General features: G+C 34.9%; 1 protein-coding gene across 1 annotated transcript; it reads right to left on the reverse strand.

The window, feature by feature from the left end:
- Positions 1-790: 790 nt before the first annotated feature.
- On the reverse strand, positions 791-13133 carry LOC140446168 (uncharacterized). Its single transcript, XM_072538699.1, has 3 exons — positions 12819-13133; positions 5592-5791; positions 791-2111 (listed from the first exon to the last, which is right to left on the reverse strand). Exons 1-3 carry the CDS (start codon positions 12870-12872, stop codon positions 1886-1888), a joined length of 480 nt encoding a protein of 159 aa, XP_072394800.1. The 5' UTR covers positions 12873-13133; the 3' UTR covers positions 791-1885.
- Between the last annotated feature and the right edge of the window lie 14131 nt (positions 13134-27264).

Genomic DNA, 27264 nt, shown 5'->3' on the forward strand with positions numbered 1-27264 from the left:
AAGTAATTTTGTCATTTTTGACTGCATTAAATTGTCCAGTATTCTATCTATCATATTTTCTAAAGATGTGAAACAGTTTTATGCTTCTTCATTTGCGTTTTGTCCTTGGATAAAGTTTCTGACAACCTTTAAAACACTTTCCACATCTTGTCTATTATGACCCATATTATTAGGTGTGAATGGTCAACCCAATACAATGACACTTGTGAATCATAAATTTTACATTTCCGACTAAGAATCATAAATTGTAAGAAGTTTATTGCGGGCGACCCGCAGTTAAAAAGGGTATTTATTTATAGCTACGGCCGGGCAAAAACGTAAAAAACACGTTTTGCAATCTTATTTTCTCTCGTTATAAGCAAATTTACCTTGCTATAAAGGGTTATAGTTCAATAGAAATTTCACGGGACATCTAATGTACCTCGTTATAAGCGAAACCTCGTAATAACCGTGTTCGTTATAAAGGGAGTATACTGTAGTAAGAAATTTGTTGGATGGCCATATTACTGTACATGGCCATATTACCTACACCTACCTTATATATATATATATATATATATATATATATATATATATATATTTATATATATATATTTATATATATATATATATATATATATATATATATATATATATATATATATATATATATATATATATATATATATATATATATATATATATATATATATATATATATATATATATATGACCCTTTCCCATATCAGTTGGCCCAACGTTAGATTGATAAGAAAATTAAATTTTAGAGAACAAAAATAAAAGCCCATCGTAAATTTTAGAAGTTTTAATGCACCGAACAACATTTTTGAATTTTCTAATTATAGAAAATATTTTATAACGTAATGAAAACTATTGATTAAACAGAATAATGATAAATAAAAAAAAACACATAGAATATGTAATATTAACAAAAACAAATGTGAAAGTTACCACTGAGTTACATTCCCTTTATTTTTAATGGCATCCACAATTCTTCGAGGCATAGTTTTTACCAAGTTTCGACAAAATTCTAATGTAAACTAATGCCATATTTCTTACATTTTTCCTTCAATTCGTTGATGGATCTGGCAGGATGTATTCTCAAAGCTCTTTTCATTTCGCGCCACAAAGTCTCTATCGGGGACAAGTCGGGACTGTTAGAAACCCATTCCAGAAGTGGCATGCCATGCACTTCAATCTATTTTAAACTATTTTTTAGGTATGACAACCTGTGCCGTCCTGTTGGAAGACAAAATCTTCAGCTGATGTTAAACGGTGTTCCATAATCGGCAAAAGAGGTTATTCTAAAATATTCAAATATTTGTCCGTGTTTACAATCCCATGGATAAAACGTAACTTTCCCACGGCTTTAGATGGCATGCTGCCCCAGATCATGAAAGATGCAGGAAATTTGACTTTTCTCTTTATACAGTCGAAATAGAAAGTTGCATTTTTACTGCGAATGGCATCTTTTATGTAATCTGTCAGATTTTCGAACTTTAGTACTGATCTACAGTGTAATGTTGTGTAGTAGTTAAGTTTCCCAAACCCAACCTTATATAAGGTCTGTTACTGTCATTAACATTTTTTGTCTATTGTAAAATTTTAGAGATTGCAAATCAAATGGAATGTTTATTAAAAAAATAGTTTGGTGTTATTTGTTTTTGACAATCTTATAATTTTCAGACATTTCTTTATATAAAAAAGTTCTAATATAAATATATAAAATATAATATAATTTAATACAAGTTTACAAAATTTTATTAAAAATATTGACTATTTCTACGAATAATGATGATTTATTAAACACAAAATTGAGTTCTTAAACAAAATACTATCACAAATTCTTTGTTATGGATGATGTGGAATTAAAATACTTTATTGTTTACAAACAATTTTCCTTAAATGAAGCACACCTGTCTTGTTCTACAATACGTCTGAACGTTGGCACCAGTTTTGTATCTAGATCCAATAACATGTTTTGTCTAACATTTATCAGACAATCTTGAAATTGATAGTTGGTCCTACTATAACAAATGCAGCTATCCAATGTCTCTGTAGATGAATGAGTGCTCGAAGAATTTAGCACATATGGAGTATAAAATTCCAATCTAAAATAATAGATACCGTTAGTTAAATTAATTCAGTTTCTGGGTCGTTTTATCTTAAAATTAGAATATATCAACTATAGGAGGAAATCTAATCTTCTAATTCACAGGAAATACCATCATTTTTTACTCAGTGAACCGGTTATCTAATACTGAAAGAAAAAAATAACACCCAAGATCCAGCCAAGTACCGCCCAATTACTTGTCTTCCAACTTTGTACAAATTGGTCACATCATGTGTGGCCCGGTCCGGCGTATCTACCAACACTGTGCTCTAAATAATATCATAGAGCCTCAACAGAAAGGATGCGCTAAGGGCTCCATGGACTGCAAAGAACAATTTAATATCGACTCAGTCATTTCTAATCGGGCATACACCAAAAAAAAAGGATCATTTTTACTGCCTTCATTGACTTTTGATTCAGTGCCGCATGACTGGCTTATAGATATATTGAAAATATATAAAGTCGATGATAATCTCGTGACCTTTTTGAAGCGTATAATGGCAGAGTGGAAGACTAAAATTCACCGTCAAATACCTGGTAAACCAATATCGAAACTGAAGATGTCCCTATTAACCGGGGCCTTTTCCAGGGTGACTCTTTGAGTCCACTTTGGTTCTGCCTAGCGATGAACCCACTATCTCAGCTGCTGAACTCCACTGACTCTAGAGAGTCTTCAGCGGAAAGCAAAAACACTTCTCACAAAGGCGCAAAAACACCATCCACGCAGTGCAGTAGAAAGAACAAAATTACCGCGATATCAAGGAGGAAGAGGACTTATGGACATAGGTGAGCAATTGGATAAACAGGTTGCTAATTTAAGAACTTATTTTCAGGTGCAGGCTGAGACATCTACCTTACATCGAGCAATTTGCGCAGTAGATGATACAACGCCGCTAAAACTGAGGGAACAAGAAATGCGCATCAACCATCTGACTAAGCAAGAAAAAATGCGAACCTGGATGAATAAACCTCTGCTTGGGCGACATCTCAATAAAATCAGCCAAGAATATGTCGACAATACAGCGTCGAACTATTGGTTGACATCGAGAAAGATGTTTCCCGAGACTAAGGGCTTTCTACTTGCCATTCAGAATCAGGCTATTCCAACTAAAAATTACCTGAAATATATTGTTAAAGATCCTTAATTTCAAAATGACAAATGCCGATTTAATAGCTACTTTGTTTTCTTTGTATAGTGCTTCTTTGTAAAGAAAACAAAGTAGCTATTAAATGTGGAAATAAAGCCTACAACCCATTTAAGACGACAAAAGGACTTCTACAAGGCTGTGCTACGTCCCCTACTCTGTTTAAAATATTCTTGGAAAAGACACTCAAACCATGGAGGAGAAAGTGCGAAGGAATGGGCATACCAGTAAGAGACGAATACCTATACACCTTAAGTTTTGCCGACGATCAAGTAGTCATCGCACAAGATGAAGAAGATCTCAGCTTTATGCTCAGAAAACTAGAAGAAGAATATAAAAACAACGGAATGGAAATAAACTTAGAGAAAACCGAATACCTAACAACAGAAAACAAGGATATGAGAAACCTAGAGATAGACGAGGGAAGACAAATAAATGGAACAGATAAATTCAAGTATTTAGGAACTATAATATCGAACCAGGGAACAACAGAAGAAGATATAAACAACAGACTGAGACAAACAAGAAACTGTATAAGACAACTAAACTCAGTGTTGTGGGATAAGAACATTACGATAAAGACAAAAAAGAGAATATATAACACCCTGACAAGAAGTATCCTGACATATGGGTCCGAAGACTGGACAATAAACAAGAGAAATAGAGGTAGAATAAGAGCAGTAGAAATGGAGTTCCTGAGGAGAAGCTGTAGACTTACAAAAAGAGACAGAATTGAAAACGCAGAGATTAAGCGGAGAATGGGAGTGCAATCAGACATAATCGACTATATAGAGGAGAAGAGACTATCCTGGTACGGCCACGTCAGAAGAGCGGACAGAGGACGCTGGATAAACAAAATCACAGAATGGAGCCCGATTGGAAGAAGAAAGAGAGGAAGACCCCGAAGGTCATTCAGAGATGAAATCGACGAGGCTATGGAGAAAAGAACCCTGCGAGATGGAGACTGGAATGACAGGGAAAATTGGAGAAAACGGTTGAGTGAAGGAAGACAGTGAAAACTGTGGAAATCCTTAGTAGTAGTAGTACAAATGCCGATATGGATGCCAAACCCAAGAAACCATCCAACATCTTACCGGGGGCTGCCAGGCGTTTGTCGAACTGATTATAAAGAACGCCATGACTCAGTAGGAAAGATTATTCATCAAGAACTAGCTGACAAACTGGGACTTCTCCAAACCGACGATCTTCCTTATTATCAATATGTCCCTGACAGAATGCTTGAAAATGACAATTACAAGCTATAATGGGACGGAAATGTGCTCACAGACTAACCAGTGGCACATAATAGACCTGATCTCATACTAGTTAATAAACTTACCAGGCAAACAACACTTATTGATGTGGTTATACCTAACATCAATAATTTGCGTGTTAAATACAACGAAAAGATCGCCAAGTATAGAGATCTAGAAATACAAATCAGGAGACAATGGAGAATAGAAAGTACCCAGACAGTACCTATTATTCTATCTACTACTGGTGTTATTCCCATAAACCTCCTAGCGAACATAAAACAGCAGGGTCTAAATGAACATCTTTATAAGGCCATGCAGAAAGCTGTACTTCTCGCGACGTCCAGATGTGTACGAAAATTTTTGGGAGATACTCCAGAAAACCAAGTTACCTAGGGCTCGATAACACGGAAAGAGTCCCACCAGAGCTCAATCTTTTTGATACCGTTATCTGGAATGAGGGAATTTTTCTCTTAGGGAGTATAAGCCAGTCACAAATAATAAAATCAGTCACAATCTTTTGTACATCGACCGAGAATAGAGAAACATAACAATATAAGTTCACATTTATCAAGACTTTGTGGTGATGCCAAACAGTTGAGCAAAAGTGCATCGCCTTTACAAATATAGAGTCTAATTGATAATGCTATTCTAGCTGAAATTCTGATACATACTAATCGAAAATTATTCAAGTTAAGAAGAAACTTTAAGAGGATTAATCTCATCTTTTTACCTTATCTCATCCACAAAAAAGAAACTTTTCATGCAGAAGTTTCCAAAGCTACAATTACCATTTGCGTCACCAACCTTTGAAAGAAAATGGTGCAATAAGAAGAAGAAGGAACGTTATTCAAATATATTATTCTTAACATTAATGAAACGTCAAATAAACTTAATTATAAAGTAAAATTGTGGCTTATTCCCAACAAAAAGAGTAAATTCTATTATCTTTAGTTTTGGAAAACTTCTTATAATGCTATAATGAAATTGGACAATTATGATTTTAAAAAAACCTCGTCAAATTAATAGCGGCACATACTACAAGAATATTTTGAAATTATAAAAAGTCCATATATTTACCTGGCTTCCCAGATGGCTGAACCTTGGGGATTCACTAAACAGATTCCGCTTCGTGGACAATTCACAGTCACCGCTTTCCGGTAATTCCCAGAAAGTCCTGTGTACCTTTCCAAGGTGTCCATGAATCGATATAAAATATCACTGTCTTCTTCATCTTCAATAGTAAAGCGACCTACGCATTGAGATTTGATGGAACATATCTAAAATAATATGAGATTGCAAATTAAATAGTTTTTCATTTTTTAAATTATAAATTGACCAATATTTTATATGTACAATATAAAAGCGTCTACAGCTTTTAAATAGTACCTTCCATTATTGGCTAAAAAACGTAAAAATGGGTCCAGTACTCCATTAAGAGTGACGGGATCATATACGTGGTTTGAATGGCCATCATATACGTATGAAGTTTGATGACGAACAGATGACAAGGGAATTAAAATAGCACGTCTTTTAAATAAATTACTAAAATTCATTTAGGGGATTTAGGGCCGGACGCTCCACTATGGATAATATGTTCACATTAAAAATTGCAATGGAAAAACGAGTGCAGAGAAATAGAGAAACTCATATAGCTTTAATAGATTTGGAAAAAGCATATGACAGTGTACCGATCTCCCAACTATGGATAGAAATGGGTAACTTGAAAATAAACCCAATTCTTATTAACGCCACTCAAAAATATTATGAACAAAACTTTGCAAGAATTAAAATGGGACAAGAAATCACCTCTCCTTTTCAAACAACAAAGGGACTAAGACAAGGCTGCTGTCTGTCACCCACCTTATTTAAAATCTATTTCGACAGATCCTTAGTGAAATGGGTAAAAAAATGTAGAAACATGGGAATGAAGAAAACAATCTATATACACTTTTCTTTGCGGATGACCAGGTAGTAATTGCCGAAGACAGCTACGATCTTAGCTATATGATAAAAAAACTGTAAGAAGAATATGAGGTGGCAGGTCTAAACATGAATATGACAAAATATGAATATCTCTCAGTGGGAACAGATGAAATATGTAACCTAGTCTTGGAAGACGACAAAATCAAAGGCGTGCAATCCTGCAAATATTTGGGGGTCATTTTCAACAAGAAGGGAAATAGCGCAGATGAAATCAGGGAAAGAATAAACAAGGGCAGAGCAGCGACCCGTGCCTTAAACTCTCTTCTCCGGCAAAAAACAATTCGACAAGAAACCAAAAAACACATTTACGGTAGTATAGTCCAAAGTATTACACTTTACGATTCGGAAGTATGGGATGTCACCAAAGCTAATAGAAACAAACTTATGACGACAGAAATGGATTATCTGAGACGAAGCTGCGGTAGATCGAAACTGGAGAGAGTTAGAAACGAACAAATAAGAAACGAAATGAAAATGGAGAGAAATATCAATGATGACATAGAAAGAAAACAATTAATCTGGTTCGAACATGTTAAAAGAATGCCAGAGTACAGATGGCCCAAGAGAGTACTGGAATGGATCCCTCCTGAAAGAAGAAAGAGAGGACGACCACGGAGAAGTTGGCGCAACGATATTGATGAAGCAATAACGGCAAGAGACTTAGAAGAGGCAACTGCATATGACAGAAAAAGATGGAAATTGGGGGCGGAGAAGCGGCGACAGCCGTAATAAATCCGTTATTATTATATATACTAAAATTCATAACTATTTAAGTAAAATAAGAAAATAGTATAGAATAGAAAAAATTAAAGGAAAAAGGGCCCCAGAATAAAGAATAATATCCTGGCTTTGAGAGCATGGTATAGAAAGACCTCAACACAGCTATTCCGTATAGCAACCAACAAAGCCATCATAGCCAGAATGATCGCCAACGTTCGAAACGGCAGCCTAAAAAGAAGAAAATAGTAACTCAAACAGCCAAGTGGACCAGGTGGACTAATCGCATTCAGTTCACTTTATATGATCTACGGTTCGATGATTCCAGACCCTTGTCCGAGAACAAAAAGGCTAACTAGTAGTTTAAAATTCTAAATGGATTTCTAAATAGATATAGATAGAATTCTAAAGAATACGTTGGTGTATCAGATCGACCTATCGACGAGCAGTACGTCGAGAGGTGGGGCTTGCAGCTCGTTGCAACTCACTACGTAGATCCCTACTCGACGAGTGAGCGTGTACGCTTAAAAACGAGCATATATTTAGATATAGAACATGGTACAATGAATACACAAGGTATGATACATAATGTTCCAAAATCGGTTCGCTTTCGCGCATGACGTAGTCAAGATCGCTTATTCCCGCAACATTTGAATGTAGTTGTATAGGAAAGACTTTTAATTTTAATTTTTTTTATATAATTTGGCTAATTTAATTATAGTAATTATAAAGAGATGATAAAATTATGTTATTATAATATTTATCCTTTATAAAACATAGATATCCTTTATAAGACAAGTTTTAATTATCTTTTATTACACGTAGGTACAGGTTAATTAACTTATACTCCAGAGTTCGATATTTCAGATGTTTAAAAAGATACAGAAAAGTGATAATGGAGGTACACAAAATTTGTACGTATATATACCTACTGAACTAAACACAAAATCAAAATAAATAATGACAAAGTCAACTTTATTTATATCGAATGAGCTAGCTGGCCATCGAATATGAGTGTAGTGAGGGCACACAATATTGCACAACATTTAAAATGACATTTTTGTAATATTCACACATAAAATTATCTTGGTATTGTTTATAATAATGATAACATTGTATATTTTAATAATGATAACATGATTTAACAAAGAAAAATATGTTATTTTGGAAGATGCTAAATTGATTTCCTCCGAAACAGTTCTTATTGCAAATTGCATAGCAGGCTGAGGCTAATTTCTTACTTAACAAATCGATATGAAAAAACCATTAAGGTTTCATGACTAATAATTAATAAAAATAAAGATTTAGACTTACGTCGTTGACCTAGAAGTAGTAAGAAGCTGCTCAACATACTTTTTGGACTCTCTGTGTTCACCTCCTTGTACGCGTTTCTTTTGGTTGGTTAAAAGGGTAGCCGATGTTGATTTAGGCAAATAAAGACTAGGTACTGCCTCAGGTTTGAGTTTTAGACCCTTTTTAGAAACGTAATTTAAAAGTTCCTGTTGTAGATTTCTTTGGTAATCTTCAGTTTTAAAATGTGTATAACAAATTAAAATTATCCTATCTACAACAAGATATAATCCACAGGTTTCTGGTCACGCTATCTTTAGGAAATGTATGAAACCTAAAGATTTTATCTTCATTGTCACTATTGCAACAAGCAATTGCACAGCGTACTTTGAAAAAGGTACAAAACCAGATATACAATGGCAAATAACTACTATATACTATATACTATACAGTATAAATAAATAGTAACTAAACACCATTTGTATAAAGACACATATATAAGCATATATCTAAATTATTTTTCTATTATAAAATAGATGACTTAGTCAGTATTAAGATACTTTAAAATATATTTATTATCTCATAACTTGCAATTTGCAATAGTCACCATTGATAACCGATATTATTGTTGAACTTTTGTTTTTATACAAGCTTTCTGTCTTGCCGGTGTAAAGTCGTCTGAAGTCGATATTTATTGTGTTTTGCGTTTGAACTAATTTGTGTCTTATTTTCATATTATTATATTGTTTGATAAGTAAATTTTGCATATAATAATCGGTAGGTTATAGTAATGTGTATATTTTTTATTTTACTAAATTTCATTATAACTCATCTAAAATATCATATTGAATTGTAAAACAGATTTTTCTCTATTGTACTCTATTTTGTTTTTATTTCAGTAAAACTGCTTGGAAGTGAGTGACAGTGAATCAGAATAAGCAAATCTACTACTATTTACCTATTCACAGTATTTCCTCTGCAGAAAATTTTTAAATTTCAAGGGATTTGCATACAAAAAGAGTACTTATATTATTAGTATATGTATGAAAACAAAAATAAATATTTTGTCTGAATCTCTAAGAGAAGTAAAGGTTTTACGCTACTGAAAATATATTTTTTATTCAATTATAACCAAAACAAAACATTTAAAAAAAAATTAGATCACTTTTTAACCATAATTTCAAAATTAATGTGTACGTTAAGCTGTAATAATGGGTTCGAGGTGGTTCAGGCGATCTTAACTACGTCCCACTCCTGGGCTAGCTGTCAAATGTCATGCGCAATATCATACCTTGTGTATTCATTGTACCATGATATAGAATAGAACAGAATTTATTAGGTCAATATACTCTGCTCTTACAAGTATCCTCACTACTCCTAACTGCAGTTTAAACATTTTGTCTGCGTGACAAGAACAGTAATGTAAATGGCTATGGAATAGTGCAAAGTAGCACACTGTAAGGGTACTTTTAGGAATCATATAACCTAAGTTGTGTATTAAAAATATACTTGTAGCAAATTTATAACTTAAGTAATCTGTATGAGCACTCTAATCCAAATTATTGTCTAGAAATATTCCTAATATTTTAACACCAATTTCAGACACTAATATACTTCCAATCGGAACAAAAAATTAAATTCTGATTTTTGTCTTCATTTAGCTTCAGCCCATTATGCAAAAACCAGTTTTTGCTTTCTTAGTATTACTATCTATTTAAATTTTTAAATTATGTTGATTAATATCAGTGTTAACGAGAGTTGTATTGTCTGCAAAGCATACATATTTTATAGGAAAAGTATAGTGAAATCACTCGTTCAGATAAATAAGAAACAAATTGGGTCCTAATATAAAACCTTGAGGAACCTCCCTTGACGGTGTTAACATCAGAATAGTTGTTATTAATAAAAACTGCCTGTTTTCTATTTGTTAAGTATGATCTAAATAGATTAAAAGTGTTTTCCCTAACACCGTATTTATGCATTTTTTAACAGTAGTTCATGTAAGTCACACAATGTCAAAGTCACAAAATGACCCTCCTCCAAGACATCAACTATATATCTCACAATTTTCTGCATAGCTAGTGTAGTGCTACACTTTTTTCTAAGCCATATTAGTTACAGTGAAGTATTTTGTAGTTTTTCCAAAAAAGTGGTTTTTCCATTGGAATGGAATGGGAATCCCCATAGGAAATGACCAAGTCGTTCTAGATCAAGATTCTTATGATCTAGAATTTACGATAAAGCGTCTATATAGAGAATATGTAAAATGGGGGTTACGAGTCAGCATGAAGAAAACAGAATATTTAGTTACCAATTCAGATGCAAGGTTTGAAGTGTCGATAGACGAGAACGTGAAAATCAAAAAAGTGGAAAAATTTAAATGTTTAGATGCACTCATTGATAAGAACGGCTTGGGAGAAACCGAAATGAAACACCGAATTAATCAGGGACGTAAAATTGTAGGATGTCTGAACTCCTTATGGTGGGATCGCAACATTTTCAAAAGGAACAAAAAAAGAATAGGGCAAACTATGGCTGTTCTTTGTTATGGCTCTGAAGTATGGACAATTAATGCAGACCTGAAGAGAGGATTGTTGGCAGTTGAAATGGATTATTTGAGAAGAAGTGCTAGAACATCAAGGATGGAAAAGAAGACCAACAAATATATAAGAAATAACATGAATGCTACACAAAACGGTCATTGACAGAAAAGAAAGAAGAGGTTAAAAATCGTTTGGACACCTATTGAGAATGCCTGACAAACGTTGGCCCCAAAAACTTCGACCTTCAAGAGGTAGACCTCGATGCTCATGGAATGAAGGAATTAGAAGAGCGAGTATATGTACATCTTTGTATTATGATATATTTAGAATATCCTCAAAATTTTTGATGAAAATGGGAATGATTGAGATGAGACGATAATTTTCAATTTCATCTAAAGACTCCCTCAATACGACAATTACTCCAAAATATAATTAATTTGTCAATAATTATATCGATAGTTTCCATAATTATTTTTTTGTTTAAGAAATAAAAATCCGTACAGTGTGAAGTTTTCAAGTTATGTAGAACATTCCTGATTTCAGTATCGCTAAGAGGTAATAAAAATAAAGAGTGGAAAGGAGAGTATACACCTTTCAAAAGATCTACGGCCATTTACATTTGTGGACCATGACAACATATTGTCATGGTTACAGAATGGGGGACAAAGAAATCCAAATATTATGTTATGCAGCCGACGCCGCATTAATCGCCGCGACAGAAGACGAGCTCGAAAGATTAACACACATCTTTAATACAACAGCCAAGAAATACAATATGATAATATCAGCAGAAAAAACCAAATGTGTGACAACAACTAAATACCCACTACGATGTATAATCGAAGTTGATGGGAAAATAATAAAGCAGGAAGCAAAGTCTAGATATCTGGGAATAGACATAACTTGTTACGGAAATGTTGAAGAAGAAGTACGACAACAAAGATTAAAGCAAGTAAAGCGGCGGGATCTCTTAATGACACAATCTGGAAGAACAAACACCTAAGACAAGACACAAAAACAAGAATCTATAAATCAGCAATTAGATCTATATTAACATACACGGCGGAGACAAGACCTGACACATCTAAAACGAGACGACTACTAGAAACAATAGAGATGAAAATACTCCGACAAATATCAGGGAAAATTCTGTTGGATAGGAAGAGAAGCGAAAGTATAAGAGGAGCATGCAATTTAGAAGAGAAGACCCAAGTGGATGGGCGACAAAACGGAAACAGGAGTGGAACAAAGATATTAGTAGAATGACAGAGGATAGGATAGTACGAATAGCATGAGATAAGTCACCAAATAGACAAAGTATTGGCAGACCAAGAAATATATGGTGCGATAATTTAAACAATTTAGGAGGCTAATATTGAAGAAGAAACAGGTTTTAAAGATTACATACAAAAAGGAAGAAGAAGAAGAAATCGAACCGCCAAAAACAATTGTAAAATGTAGGTATGTTCTCATTACCATTAATAGTGGTTTAATTCCGTATAAATCCAGTATATACTTTTGTATTAATACTTCTATTCAATACCGACAAAACATACCTAATTATTTTTAGTTTTTTTATTTGTTTGTAACAAAATAAAAATATTATTTTAAATAGCCCACCCGTAAAAGTGTACTGTTTAGTCATTGGCCATTGCTGTAAATATAAACATAACCTTATAAATCAAATACAAAATAAGATTACAAAATAAAAACTAGTTTTAACCAACAGAAACTAAAACTACGTTTAGTATAAAAATGTTTAACTCATTACCTGACAGAATAATATCACACACAAAAATAATTGAACACATCTATTGGAATACATTTTGAAATATTCCAAATTGTATCTATTTTACGACAATGAAAAGTGACTCATCTACATGAACCAAGTTTGATTATTTAGTTTTAAATGTTACTAAATTAGCTGTTTTTTACCAACCAAGGTTATTCTACGGTAGACAACCAGTAAAAGTAAGTAAACTATTCGTTCGTGCAATGAGGAGTGAGGGATTCAATCACTATCGCACTCAGGAAACACCTTATGATATTTCAACAATTATAAGTTTAATTGGACTGCTGACACCGGACAAAAGATAAGGATGTATTTATTGTGTGTATTTTTGATATGATATCAAAGTTCATTTCTGCAGATAGGAAGTGTGTTCTGCAACGAAACGCAAAATTATTATATTTCTTTATTTGTTAACACGTTCGCTGCGGCAATAATTTTAAACAAACGAATCTGACCAGTAAGGGATCCGCAAGACGCAGTACCAGATGATTCAGTTAGACTTAACTGCTTAACTAAAATATAGATCAAGATAAACAAGCATTACAAATATGGATTAGAAAAGACATAAGTAATAAAGAAGAAGGGGAAAATGTAGAAACATTTACCAAAGCTTAAAATGTTCGTTTTAATTTGTTTTATAACTTTGTGATGTGGGTATTAGTTAAAATAGTTAGGTAATGACTGTGAATATTGATTTACACGATTTTATTAAAAGGAAAACCATGTATTACAATTTAACCTACATCTTACAACAACAAAACATATATATCTGTCTCTTGTCACCGTTCACTCTCGGTGGACACTGTCATGGTAACTTCGGTGGTATTCAGCCACGGAGCGGAGTGGCTGTTACATCCTCCCCCTTTGCACCACCCTGGCGACTCGCGGGTGGGGCAACAGAGTCTAAGCAGGAATAGAGCTCTACAGGACAGCAATGACAACGTTTTGGTCGGGGTTGTCTACGTCTGGCAATAGGGTCAGGTTCAGGTTCAGCTTCAATTTGAGCAAGGTCATCTCCAACAGGGGGGCCATTTCGCTATCGTCTAACCCAAGGGTCAAAGACTCTGGGCAGGAGACCAGTGGAGCAGGAGGGTCGGCTTCTGAGGATTTCACTGGACGACCTCTTCTACGGAGAGGTTGAACTGGAGCAGGGCACGGATCTTCTGGATCGGCATGGAAAGGCGTCAAGGCTGAGACATGATATTTTCCAGCAGGAACATCCGGAGTGTCGATGTGTGAAACTTCATAGGTTGTAGGGGACAGCATTTTGGTCACCTTGTAGGGTCCGTCACGACGCGGCGCGAACTTCGAAGTTATGGACTTAGACGCGTCACTTAGTGTATGCGAATCGACTAGCACAATATCACCTACTTCGAACGAAACCGAGCGGCGGTGGCAGTCTTTATACTTCTTACGTCTATCTTGGGATTGTTCATGTGTTTCGCGGGCTTCACTAAGAGCTTTACTCAAAGTTATTAGATAGGGCGTGATTTGTGGCACGAAGTTGTCCTTAGCTATGATGCTTCGAAAATCACGATTTGCATCATCAGGAGTTCGTAACTCGCGACCGAACGTGAGGTACGCAGGAGTGAAACCGGTTGAGTCGCACTTCACAGTGTTCATCGCGAACCGTATAGCGGGTAACTTTTCAGACCAAGACGAATGGTCATTATTTGTTAGAATAGCTAACTGAGTTTTAATGTCTCTATTTTTTCGTTCGACGGGGTTAGCTTCCGGGTGGTATACAGGTATAAGGTTCTGTTGGTACCCGAAACAATGCGCCACTTGCTGCATTACCGCACTCACGAACTGAGTACCGTTGTCACTGACGACTCGACGAGGGATTCCGTATCGTAAGATTATGTTGTCTATGAAACACTTGGCGCAGGCAGCGGCAGTAGCAGATTCTAACGGGAATAATTCTACCCAACGACTAGCAGTGTCTTCCACTACCAGAATCCATGTATAACCTTGAGGAGAGAGGGGCAAAGGCCCAAATAAATCAATAGATAGCACTTCAAACCTCTGGGACTGAACAGGGGTTTGTAGGAGACCAGCGGGTTTGAGGTTAGAGACTTTATAGCGTTGGCACTCAAGACATTTACTTACATGGTCAGAGATAATTTTCTTCATTCCAGGCCAGTAGTAGCGTTTTATTATTCTTTGATATGTCTTCTCCACTCCATAATGACCAGCAGTAGCGGAATCATGGTACTCATGCAGTATGTGAGGAATACGTGTACTAGCCGCTACCAATTGGGGCTCTTCTTCATCTACTTCAGGAGTATAACGGTATAATATCCCATTGTTCATGATATATCCTCTTTCTGCCCACCTCTTGAAATCTACACTTGTGTCAGAAGAGGGATCTTCTAAACATCTAATAATCTTGGCAACATCTGGATCATTAAGCAACACTAAGAGTTGGAAAATCTACTCTTACTAGATGAACTTCAGCTATGATGGGAACTTCTGTCATGGGAGGCCTTGATAGAGTATCTGCGATTACATTTTTTCTTCCTGTGATATATTCTATTTTTAGGTCATATGGCATGAGCTCTAAAGCCCATCGAGCTAACCGTCCAGTAGGGGACTTTAAGGTCATTAGCCATTTTAAGGCCTGGTGATCACTTTGCACTATTGTAGTAGCGCCTTCTAAGTATCCTCGAAATTTCTTCACTGCCCAAACCACAGCGAGAGCTTCTCGTTCTGTAGTGCTATAGTTTTGTTCAGCAGGAGTCAGAAGTCTCGAAGCATACTCTACAGGTTGTTCGTTCTCTTTCTCCCCCTGGAGAAGACATGCCCCCAAAGCATAATTGCTAGCATCTGTACGAAGTATATAAGGTAAATTGCAGTCAGCTTGTTGTAGGATTGGGGCGGAATACAATAATTGTTTCAGACATTCAAAGGCCTCTTGTTGTTCTGCTCCCCAGGTCCATTTCACATTTTTCTTGGTTAAATTCGACAAAGGTTTAGCAACATGGGAGAAATTTTCGATGAATCTACGGAACCTTGAGCATGTTTGCAGGAATTTTAGCAGTTGAGTAACATTTAGGGGTGGTGTCATGTTTAATATGGCAGATACTTTATTTTCACTTGGCCGGATACCCAAAGGTGAAAGGATGTGTCCGAGATATAGGACTTCCTCACAGGCGAATGAACATTTTGCTCTATTTAGACATAATTTAAATAGGCGCATCCGGTTGAATACTTGTTTCAAATCGTCTATGTGATCAGAGAAGGATGGGGATAATATTATCAGATCATCTAAATAAGCTAGGATATTCAGATTTTGAAGACCAGCACGAAATTTATCAATCATCCTTTGGAAACTAGCGGGACTGTTACACATACCAAAGGGCATGCGTGTGTAACGAAAGGTGCCAAATGGACACACGAAGGCTGTTTTGTCACGATCAGCTGTTCGTACAGAGATTTGATGATAACCATATTTTAAGTCGAGGGTAGTCATAAATCGGGTTTCCTTTGCTGCATGCAAAATATCTTCAATACGTGGCAGAGGGTACTTATCTGCACGTGTTGTTGCGTTTAAGCGTCGATAGTCTACTGTTAATCTGATACCTCCATCTCTCTTACGCACAAGTACCACGGGTGAAGCATATGGGGACTCACACTCTTCGATTATGCCTTGAGCCAAAAGTTTATCTAATTCCTGACGCAGTAATTGCCTTTTGGGCTCTGACATACGGTAAGGTGGAACAGATATTGGTACATCATCAACCAATACAATGGAGTGTTCAGCATATGGAGTAGGGTCTATATTATATACGAATAAATCAGAATTTTCCTCAACAATGTTGTTAAGATTGGATCTTTCTTCTAAGGATCTTAGAAGAAATGAGCAAGAGTAACGCTATTGACCTGGCAAGCAGAGCTGACCTGAGCTGGATCTGGAGCAAATGAGTAGGGGATATTAGGGACATCACCATAAAACCATGAGTCATTAGGAATGTCTAGAATGATGTTAGCTTTTCTTAAGAAGTCTGCCCCCAGTAAGGTACGACTATTTGTGTGTGTGGGCACAGAAATTTAGGAAATGATATGAGAGCGGTTTTGTAAGATAACAACTAAATCAAAGACCAAAACAGTGGTAGAAGTAGTCCTACCATCCGCTAGGGTCATGTCTACACTTTTTGTGGAAAAGGGCACCTCATCCTTCAAGAGGATATCTCTTAGCTGAGAGCCAGCAATACTGCACTGTGCTCCCGAATCAAGATAACAATGACCTACATGACCTTCAATAGTGACCTGAACAATGGGTTTAGTTGATAGGTTTGTGGCAAACTGTTGGTCGACATTAACTGTTTCAGCAAGCATAAATTCAGATACTGCTGAGGATTTACTGGATGATTTGCATTTTGGACAATTACTCTTAATGAATCCAGGAGTCTTACATCCATAACACGAAATCTGATTCGAAGTGGAAAAGGTTGGTTTAGTGCTAGTACGAGAAGTTACTAAAGGAGGATTAGGTTTGGGCTCAACCGAAGATTTTCGAGAATCTGCTTCCCTGGTTCTGGCTGCGGCCAATTTTCGACATTCATCATTCACGTGACCTGGATTTTTGCAAAAGCTACACCGTACCCGTTTTGATTCGTTTTCGTTTTTAATGTTTATTTCCGGATTTTCATACGATTCTTCAATTTGCCTCGCTTCTTTTAAGAGTTCGCTAAATGTATTGATCTTATCACGTGCTACTTTTTCACGTATTTTCCTATGCAACAAACCGTATACCATATCTAATTGAGTGGCTTCGGTTAATGTATCTGTCGGTAACTGAGCTATTATCGCGCGCGCTTTGCATACAAAAATGTCACACGGAGTTTTAGCATCTTGTTCCGTCGAAAACAGTTCCCGATATACTCTGTAGGCTGGTTTTTGAGGTCCAAAAGTCGATCGTAATAAATTAATGGCGCTGGCCCACGTGTTTACCGTATTTTTAACACCTTGAAACCACGTGGCGGCGAAACCGTCTAGCAGCATGGGTATACCCTTTAATGCGTTCGCGTCAGACACGTGGGTGCACTCTTTATAGATCTCGACCGCATCTATAAAAGCTTTTACATCAGCCCCCTTTGATCCATCGAAGCGAGAAGCGCATTTTGCTAAACTACCTGAGTCCGAAATAGGCCTTGCTATTGTATTTAATAAGGCTTGAAACTGTTCGCTTGTTAAATTTACCGAAGACATTTCTGCTGATGTTGATTCGCTTGAACTAAAAACCGTCGTCGACCTAAGCGAATAACTGTGTTTATCGTTTGTTGCCGTGATTGCAAGTTTAACACAAAAATAGTAATAAAAATTAAAGGCTTACAGTTTCTGTTGCTTATTTCTTGTAAATACCCTTGAATGGAAGCTTGATATTCCCACAGGATGTTTCTGAATGGCCTAGTGGAAGATTGATATTCCCACAGGATGTTTTGAATGGTCTGTAGTGAAAGATTGATATTCCCACAGGATGTTTTTGGATGGTCTGTGCGGAGTTTCCACAGCAGTCACATACACAGTAGATTTATTGTTGTGAAGCACTAAACTAAGTGAAAATGTCCACTAATCACCTTACAATGGCGGGAGCAAAAACACTTTTTTTCTGTTCACAATGAAACTTTACGATTTTCACAGTACGAACTACACTTTAAACTATTTTGCCCAAGTTGGGTGCCAGTTGTGATGTGGGTATTAGTTAAAATAGTTAGGTAATGACTGTGAATATTGATTTACACGATTTTATTAAAAGGAAAACCATGTATTACAATTTAACCTACATCTTACAACAACAAAACATATATATCTGTCTCTTGTCACCGTTCACTCTCGGTGGACACTGTCATGGTAACTTCGGTGGTATTCAGCCACGGAGCGGAGTGGCTGTTACAACTTCCATTAACCAAACTGCCAACAATTTTTTTTAAGCCTCTTATAAACAAATTAATTCACCACTTTTTAACGACCATTTTAAGTATAAAATGCTATTTATAATGAAAAAGTAATATGCATCTCTGAATCTACATGGATTTTACGTATGTATTGGTTTTTATTCGCTGCGAGCTGACAGTGCGCCTCAGAGCGCGTTATTAAAAGTTCCATATCTTGGTCAAAAATGAACATAGAGCATTTACCAAAGCTTAAAATGTTCATTTTGAGTTGTTCTATAACTTCATTAATCAGATTTTTAAAGTGTATAGCTTAATTTTGTTTAAATTTCGTAAACAAAGTAATTCGCGACTTTTGAATGAAATTTTTAATGTTTAGTTGTTACTTTTTGTTGTAACTATTTTATTAATAACAAAAAACTATTTTTGCAAAGTTTTTTTAAAGCTAAAACAATTAACTTTAAAATCAAGGGTTTTTCAAAGTTATTGGCACGTATAAAAGCTGAGTAATACTTGGAAATGCCCAATCAAATGCTAATTTTGCAATTGTTTTTCACGAAATTTGCTATAACTCCGGTTCTAAGAATCGAATCAAAGTTTACCAAACCATATTTTGTCCATTTTTTCAAAAGTAACGTATGGTCCCAAAGTTTTGGCAAACATTTCAAAAGCATATAACCCCGACCACAATAATCTTATATTTTTATTAAATTATTCAACAATTTAACTTAACTATCCCTATTATAAATCAAAATTCAAATGACAGACAAGGGACCATTATTTTCGATTTGCCTAATAATTCCCCTGACACTTTCTTAACTGTTCCTGATTTTGTGCTTCCCATCCGTTATTATAGACTTTCCGACTTAATATTGCCCAGAACTCTTCAATTGGTCGAGCCTGAGGTAGGTTGGGGGGATTGTCTGCTTTCGGTACAAAGGTAATGTTGTTAGTTTCGTACCAGTCCCTTGTGATCCTCGCGTAATGACATGAAGCAAGATCTGGCTAAAAGACTATTTGATTATTTGCACGATGTGTGTTCACAAACTGAAGCAATTTAGAGAGACATCTTTAAATATAAATATTTGCGTTTAAGGCTTCGCCTCGAAAAACACCAATGTAGGGCTGTGAGATAAAGCCAGCTCAAATTTTTTCTTACTTTTGAATTTTATTTCATCGGGTACATTTTCGTAATCGTTCGTGTAAAACCCATCGTTACCCTTCATCTCAGAGTTGGATAAAGTAAAATATTTTTCATCGTCCATCACGATCAACTTGTTGACGAAATGCACTCGCCTTAACTCGCGGCAACATCTCGGAATTCTCTCTAATTGATCCTCTGTGTATTTTGAAGCTTTCCTTCTTTTCCGGTAGATAATATTGTTACTCGATAGGGTCCTGTATACTGTAGTCTTTCCATCATGAAATCTTCTGACCAGTTTTCGCTGTGAGACCCCAATTTTGTTCTTAGCTGCTTCAATCAGTCTTGCCTCTCTTATATGGTTCAAAATCCGCGGTCGGCCACTTTTACGCAAGTTAACATATGGTATCCCTTCTTCACATTCTCTGATTGTGCGATAAATTGTCGATTTGCTTATGTTTTGATCTCGATAAATATTAACAATATCTCGTTTCGACATTCGCCCAACCATATTATAAACACCTCGACGAATATCAATTTTATAAGACATTTTGCATTAAATATTCTGCTTTGTTTATTAAATGTCAATAACTGACGACATTTTAATTCCATGGCCTTCTTTGTTTGTTTTTTTGGGAAATTTTTCCCAAAACTTTAGGACCATACGTTAATTTTGTGACCTTAAAAAAGATGCAAAAAAGTTTACTACTTTTACCCCCGAGCTTCGCCTTAAAACCCCCCTCGTAGGAGATAAAAACACAAAAAAATCGATGAATCTGTACATCGTAGAAAAAAATGTTGTAAATAAAGAATGTAGCTGAGATAATTTTAAACAAAAATGTTTATTATGACTTTTTGTGTAGAATAAAACTCGATTTATACATATCCGTGCCATGTCCGTTCCGTGCTATGAAAGTGACTGGCAAAAACAAAACAATAATCGTGGCATATTAACGTGCACGTTGCGTTTCCAGCACATATCGTTTTTACTTTAGGATTATATTTATACATTGGCGTTTTCCGGACGGGGCCCGTCCGTGCCCGGTCTAAAAGTAATATCAAACGATATTTTTGTTTCCGGCATTGGCGATGTACGGAAATGACACGGACCGCACGGACTTGTTTACACACGATTTTATTGTTTTGTGAACGCAAGTCCTGGTAAACAGAGAAGCAGGTGATGTTGTGCAGATACTGTGTTATGGTTTTTTATATAAATTAAAGAAAAATAAAAACGAAAAAAAAGGTACTGTGACATTATAAAATATTCGTGAAATTTTGTTTCACCGTCTAATAATTCTCTTTATATTTTAAGTTCTCCTTCAGTTTGTTTTCTTTCCACATAGAATGCACACTACATCGTCTTTGTTTCCGCCTTTTCTACTCTTGCTTTTCCTCTTCATCAAGTAATAAAGAAACACGGTGATATCCTCTATCCAAGCCGCCATATTTTGAACTATCTTTTACGTAGAAATATGAATAACGTTTTCCTTTCTACTCGGCCCAGTACTCACACTGCTACAACGCGTTTGTATCTAAATATAACATTAAAAATACCCAGACTCGGCACTGACACGTAACGGACACGGAACGAATATGTATAAATCGACCTTTAACCGTTCTCTCAGATGCAATGCTTGAAGCGAGCGTCGATTTTGAATGTCAGTTACGCTCGCGAAATCAATGGTCAATAAAATTTGTATCGGCTCAACGGTAAAAATTTGATATCTTTAGATTCAAGTGTCCTATCGACAAAAATCGAGATGCATTTTAATGGTAAAGAGTACAGCTTGCTTTCGTATGCAGGTTTTATATTTTACCGCGAGTTAACTCAGTTTTTATAAAGGTGTTAAATAAATTAAAATAAAATAAAAAATTTCACGAATATTTTAGAATGTTCAGTACTCTTTTTTTACCTTTTTTCTTTAATACATAAAAATCCATAACATACTAACTGCACAACATCTCCTGCTTGTTTGTTTACCAGCACTCGCGTTCAGAAAACTATAAAATCGTGTTTATACAAGTCCGTGCGCTCAGTGCCGAAAACACAAATATCGTTTGGGATTAATTTCAGGCAGGGCACGGACGGATCCCGTCCGGAAAACGCCAATGTCTAAATATACTCATAAGAGTATATTATTGTTTTTTTTTGCCGGACACTGTCATAACACGGAACGGACACGGCACGGATATGTATAAATCGACCTTTATCGACCACTTACGTAACCGGTACAGACGGCTTTACGCACCCTCCGAAGAATTGTGACGGTTCAGTTAAATTAGAAATTGAAAATTTTGCGTGAATCCAACCGGACCCTTTAGCTTGTTAGGCTAGTAAGCTACTGGGCTACGGCCGCCACTATGCTGCATGCAAAACAATGATAAACAAAACTTAGAAAGTTATATTGGTCCGAAATTTATGATCTTATTTGAATTCATACAATATTGTTTATCTATCAATGTTTAAGTAGGATGTATTAGAAATAACTCGTTAATTAATTAAAGTAGTAAACAGTGAAATGGAATATATGATTGTAAACAATAAAAAATTCGATTGGGATAACTTATAAATTATTCTTAAATCTGAACAAATGCACTTACCGTACGAAATGGCTGGAATGCAGGTGCGCAAAGGATGATCGACGGATGAGGTCGTTTGACAGTAGATGTCACGAGTCACGAGTTTTTGCCTAAGTGTGCCTGCTCCGTAGGTACGAATTCCCTATTTACGTAGCGAGATCATGTAGGTGTTTTTTTGGGAATGTTTAGGACCGCAAACGCATATTCATTAGGTTATCCGTAATCGTTATACATTTTCTCACGAAATCTAATATTTTAAAAGCTTTTATTTAAAGTTTTCATATTCGTCGACATATTCATTATGTTCAAATCCTGCATGTGCTTTAATCCAGAGAAAATGTACATTGATTCCTTTGGTTAAAAGAGTTTGAATAATATGTTTAATTCTATAAATGTATGGGCAGTCTTGTAAGTTTGGTGGTCCATATTTACCAATGGATTTTAACACTGCTAAGGAGTCCGACAAAATTATAATATGGGCAAAATCAACTTCAGCTACATATAATAAAGCTTCATATATTGCAATAGCCTCTGCTGTATAAATCGAAGTTTCCGGGTTCAGTTTGAATTTCTTTTCTATATGTTCCGATGGTATAAAAAAAGCGCATCCGGTTCCATCTGGAGATTTAGACGAATCTGTATATAGAGTTATTGCCTCTTTGTATTTGCTTGTTATAGATAGAACAATATTTTTATTTAAATATATATTTTCACTATAATTTGGTACAATAATATCTGTATGTAAAAAGAAAGAAGAGTAATAAGGGAGATTTCTTTTTTTGCCAATATTTATTTGTCAGGTCATGGCAATTCAAAGTGACTATCTTTTCGTATAGAGATGAGTTCAGTAAGTACACTTTCATTAAATATTTTTTTATTCAAAAACCTTCGTCTTATATTTAAAGGAGGTTCCAAGGCTTGAAAATATATAGCTTATACTGGAGTGGATCTCATGGCTCCTAAACATATTCGTAAGGCTGAGTTCTGTAAAACGTTGATTTTGTTTAGTAGTACATTACTTGCTGATCCATACAAAACACTTGCGTAATCCAAAATAGATCGTATGTAAGCTTTGTAAAATAATAAACTTACTTCAACATCCGATCCCCACCAAGTTTTATTAATTGGTTTAAGAAAGTTTAATCCCTTATTGCATCTGTTCAACATGTCATCAATATGTAACTTCCAGGTCAATTTCTGGTCGAGTATCATTCCCAGATATTTAATTGTGTCTTGAAAATTGGTACCCACTTAAATTGATTGTACTGGCATTAGGAAACATGAAATAGTTAAAATATATAACTAAATAAGTTCATATTATAATAAAATATTAATAATATTCAAAATAAAGTATTTATTTAAGCACTAACTACTTTTCCAAACAAACTTTTTTTAATTGACTTGAAAAGTATTTAAAAATTAAGAAAAGTAAATGGATAATGAAAATACTTAATACCAAAAGTATTTGAGTACCTAATCGGTCGGATTTATGAGAGATATTAAAGTTTGAAACATTACGCGGAAGATTAATAATTTCAGCTACATGAGTTTTATATATTGATCTTGGATTATATGACTATTATTTTGTCCCCATGAGAGGTTCTTAAATAGGTTATAGGCTAATGCGACAGAGCGACACCATTTTACTCCTAACTAAAGATCAGAATAAAGAAATTAAACAAAATTTATACAATAAACTAAATTAAACATAAAATTGTATCAATTGCTTTAACATATAATATATTAAAGTTTAGTTAGTTTAAATTTGTTACTATAACTTTTTTATCTAAATAGCTCTTAACTTAATAGCTTAAACATAGTATCAAATCACCAAAGAGACAGCAAATATACAGTAAATATAATATGTTTATATACCATAAACAGCAAACAACTATTTTCAAAAATCGAAGATCTACTACCAACTTTATATAGAAGTAATGTTGTTTATGAAATTCCGTGTCTAGGATGTAAAAAAAACGCTACATTATCCAAACATCACAGTGGCTAAAACAACCCATTACACAACATAAAAAGTGATTGCCGCTTGGAAAAAAATACTTGTGCAGTAGTTGAGCACTATGAAAACGCTGGTCATATACTCGACTATAACAAGGGGGGAAGGTATGACAAAGTAGCTAGGAGTAGCTGCTCTCACCTAAAGTAGATTACCTTAGATGGACACAGAGAGCATCAGTCCGGTTCCCAACCACGCTTACCTTCCTTAGTAGTCATTAGATTGACTCATTGCGTTTGCCTCACAAGAAATAGCGGCCGCGACCAAACTGCCTCTCCGTTTAGTCGCCTTTTACAGGAGAAACAAGAGAAGAATTTGTTGTGATACTCTTCTTGAATGGCCCTTTGGGGTGCTTTGTTTTTTAGCAAATGTTCTAGCATGAAAACTTGGTCTATACATGATCTACTTACCGTAAAATCTACTAGCCTTCACCGATTGTACACCATACTCTTTGAGTCTTTTGTATTATAGTTTTATCATTGAATATATATTAGTTTTATTTTTTTATTATTAATTTTATCTTTAATCTTAGAGCTCTTAAACTTCTCTCAATACTATTATTTTACTTTTGTTTTTGTATTGAAGAGAATAAATTATTTACTTATATTAGTTATCTTCATATTTTTGCTAATTATGATTTTGATTTTTGATATATTTTTATGAATTTGTGGATGTTTTTGTTCTAACACAAAAACTAGTCGATTCATCAAACACACAGCTGACAAAATAAACTAATATTGCATTTATTATATATTAGTACGAGTATAATGAACAAAACATTGTATATATTTAATAATAATATAGATTATATAATCTTATCATCAGTAGCGGTGCGATTGCTAATCTTATATGAAAAAATAAACTGTTTGGTTAGGTACAATAAAAAATATTAAAAATATTTGAATAATCCAAAACACGTGTTTTATTTCCATAATAAACTTTTCTAGCTAGATTTATTCTAGATTCTAGATTTTCCACTTGGACAAATACTTTGATTTTTATTATCATCTGGAATTTCTTATCCAGTTTTGTGTTTATATTCCACAGAATATACCTAAATTAGCAGTCTCTTCTTGTTTATGTATTAGGTACATTAGAAATCGTAAATTGAAATTTCAGACAACCACATGTAACTATAAATTCAGCAGGCCCGATCGTAAATAGCTTTTTATGAGTTTAAATTTTGAAAAAATCCTTTCATTAGAAACCATACAGACACATACCGTTCCAGAGACATTTGGAACAGATTCCATACGGTCCATATTAAGAATAAGCAGTGCCATCTTCAATGTAGTAAAATTTCTGGACTCTCCATTTTTTCTTGGAGCTTTTGTATGATGGCGAAGTCTTTTGATTTCATTAACAATTTCTTGCTTATCGAATTCTGTGTCATAATCATTGCGTAAATACTTGACCTAAACGATTTTAAATTTTCATTCAAGCATACATCTTTTAGTTTCATCTTCGAGAGATAGTCCGGCATCTTCGGCTGATTTTCCATACATTATATTTTGTAAACGTCTCCTACTTTTTTTTCAAGGGAGATTCACATTTCATCACATTTCTCCGAAGCTAATCGTAGAGCCTTAGTGGTCTACTCAAAATGGTCTTAAAATATATCAAATAATAATATAAACATATTATTTTCAGGCCACTAACATAAGCAACTGCTACATATTCACAGTTCTGCTCTACGGAATGGAAGCATGGACACTGACTGTTGCATCTATGAATCGGCTCGAAGCTTTCGAAATGTGGTGTTATAGGCGCATCTTACGTATATCCTGGGTTGACAGAGTTACTAATGTGGAGGTCCTGCGTAGAATGGGGAAAGAATGTGAAATTCTCATGACCGTCAAAACTAAAAAGTTGGAATATCTAGGACATGTAATGAAAAATCAAGAATGTTACGGCCTTCTCCAGCTGATTCTCCAAGGGAAAGTAAATGGTAAGAGAGGACCGGGAAGAAGACGCATTTCCTGGCTTCAAAATTTACGAAAGTGGTATAACACGACTACCACTGAACTGTTCCGCGCTGCAATAAACAAAGTAAAGATAGCCGTGATGATCGCCAACATCCGGAACGGATAGGCACTTTAAGAAGAAGAACATAAGCAAATTACTGATAGGAAGATATAAGAAATAACCACTAGATTTTTAAAAATGTGAAATTGTTGTTGAGGTAAATTGTGCTTATACGTTATATGTTACAAGTACCTTAATGTCTTTTATTAGATTTGACCCCATATGGACTAATTTACGTTTTATGGTAAGTTTTTATAAAAATTTTTTTGTAAATACTATGAAAAAATCAATTGATGTATTTTAGATATTGTTTTAGTAAAGGAATGGAGTATCCGTCGACCAACAACTAACCTAAAAAACTTTTGATATTAAATAATTTTAAATGAACCTGAACCCATGAAAAAAACGTGTGAAAGTTTCTCTTGAGCCTGGAAAAAGTGTTTCTGTGGCAAATTTTCCAATTCCAGAAGATCCAGTTCAGGACCGGTGGTGCTAGTACAAGCACTGACAATGAGAATTCTACTACGTCTAAAAATAAAACAACAAGCAGGTCAAAAAACATTATATAACAAATTAAAAAAACATAAAAATGTTAATTCCTCATCTGAAGAAAAGTCAGAGTACTCTCTTCAAGACAGTGATGCAGAACTTATTCTATCTGACTCCGAAGAATCTGATATGGCAAACTATGCTAAAGAACTTGACAGTAACCTCCAGGTTGATGACTTTGGAATTATGAAAGTATACGGGAAAACTAAAAATGTGTTT

The sequence above is a fragment of the Diabrotica undecimpunctata genome, chromosome 7 (genome assembly GCF_040954645.1).
Source record: "Diabrotica undecimpunctata isolate CICGRU chromosome 7, icDiaUnde3, whole genome shotgun sequence".
Taxonomy (NCBI): Eukaryota; Metazoa; Arthropoda; class Insecta; order Coleoptera; family Chrysomelidae; genus Diabrotica; species Diabrotica undecimpunctata.

Bases quoted from the DNA above. Each gene is read 5' to 3' on its own strand.
- LOC140446168 (XM_072538699.1), bottom strand. From the start codon at position 12,872: ATGTATTCCAATAGATGTGTTCAATTATTTTTGTGTGTGATATTATTC. The intron at 5,792-12,818 runs GTAATGAGTTAA...ATATTATTTTAG, and splicing joins GTGTGATATTATTCTGTCAG to ATATGTTCCATCAAATCTCA. The intron at 2,112-5,591 runs GTAAATATATGG...CTATTATTTTAG, and splicing joins TCAGCCATCTGGGAAGCCAG to ATTGGAATTTTATACTCCAT.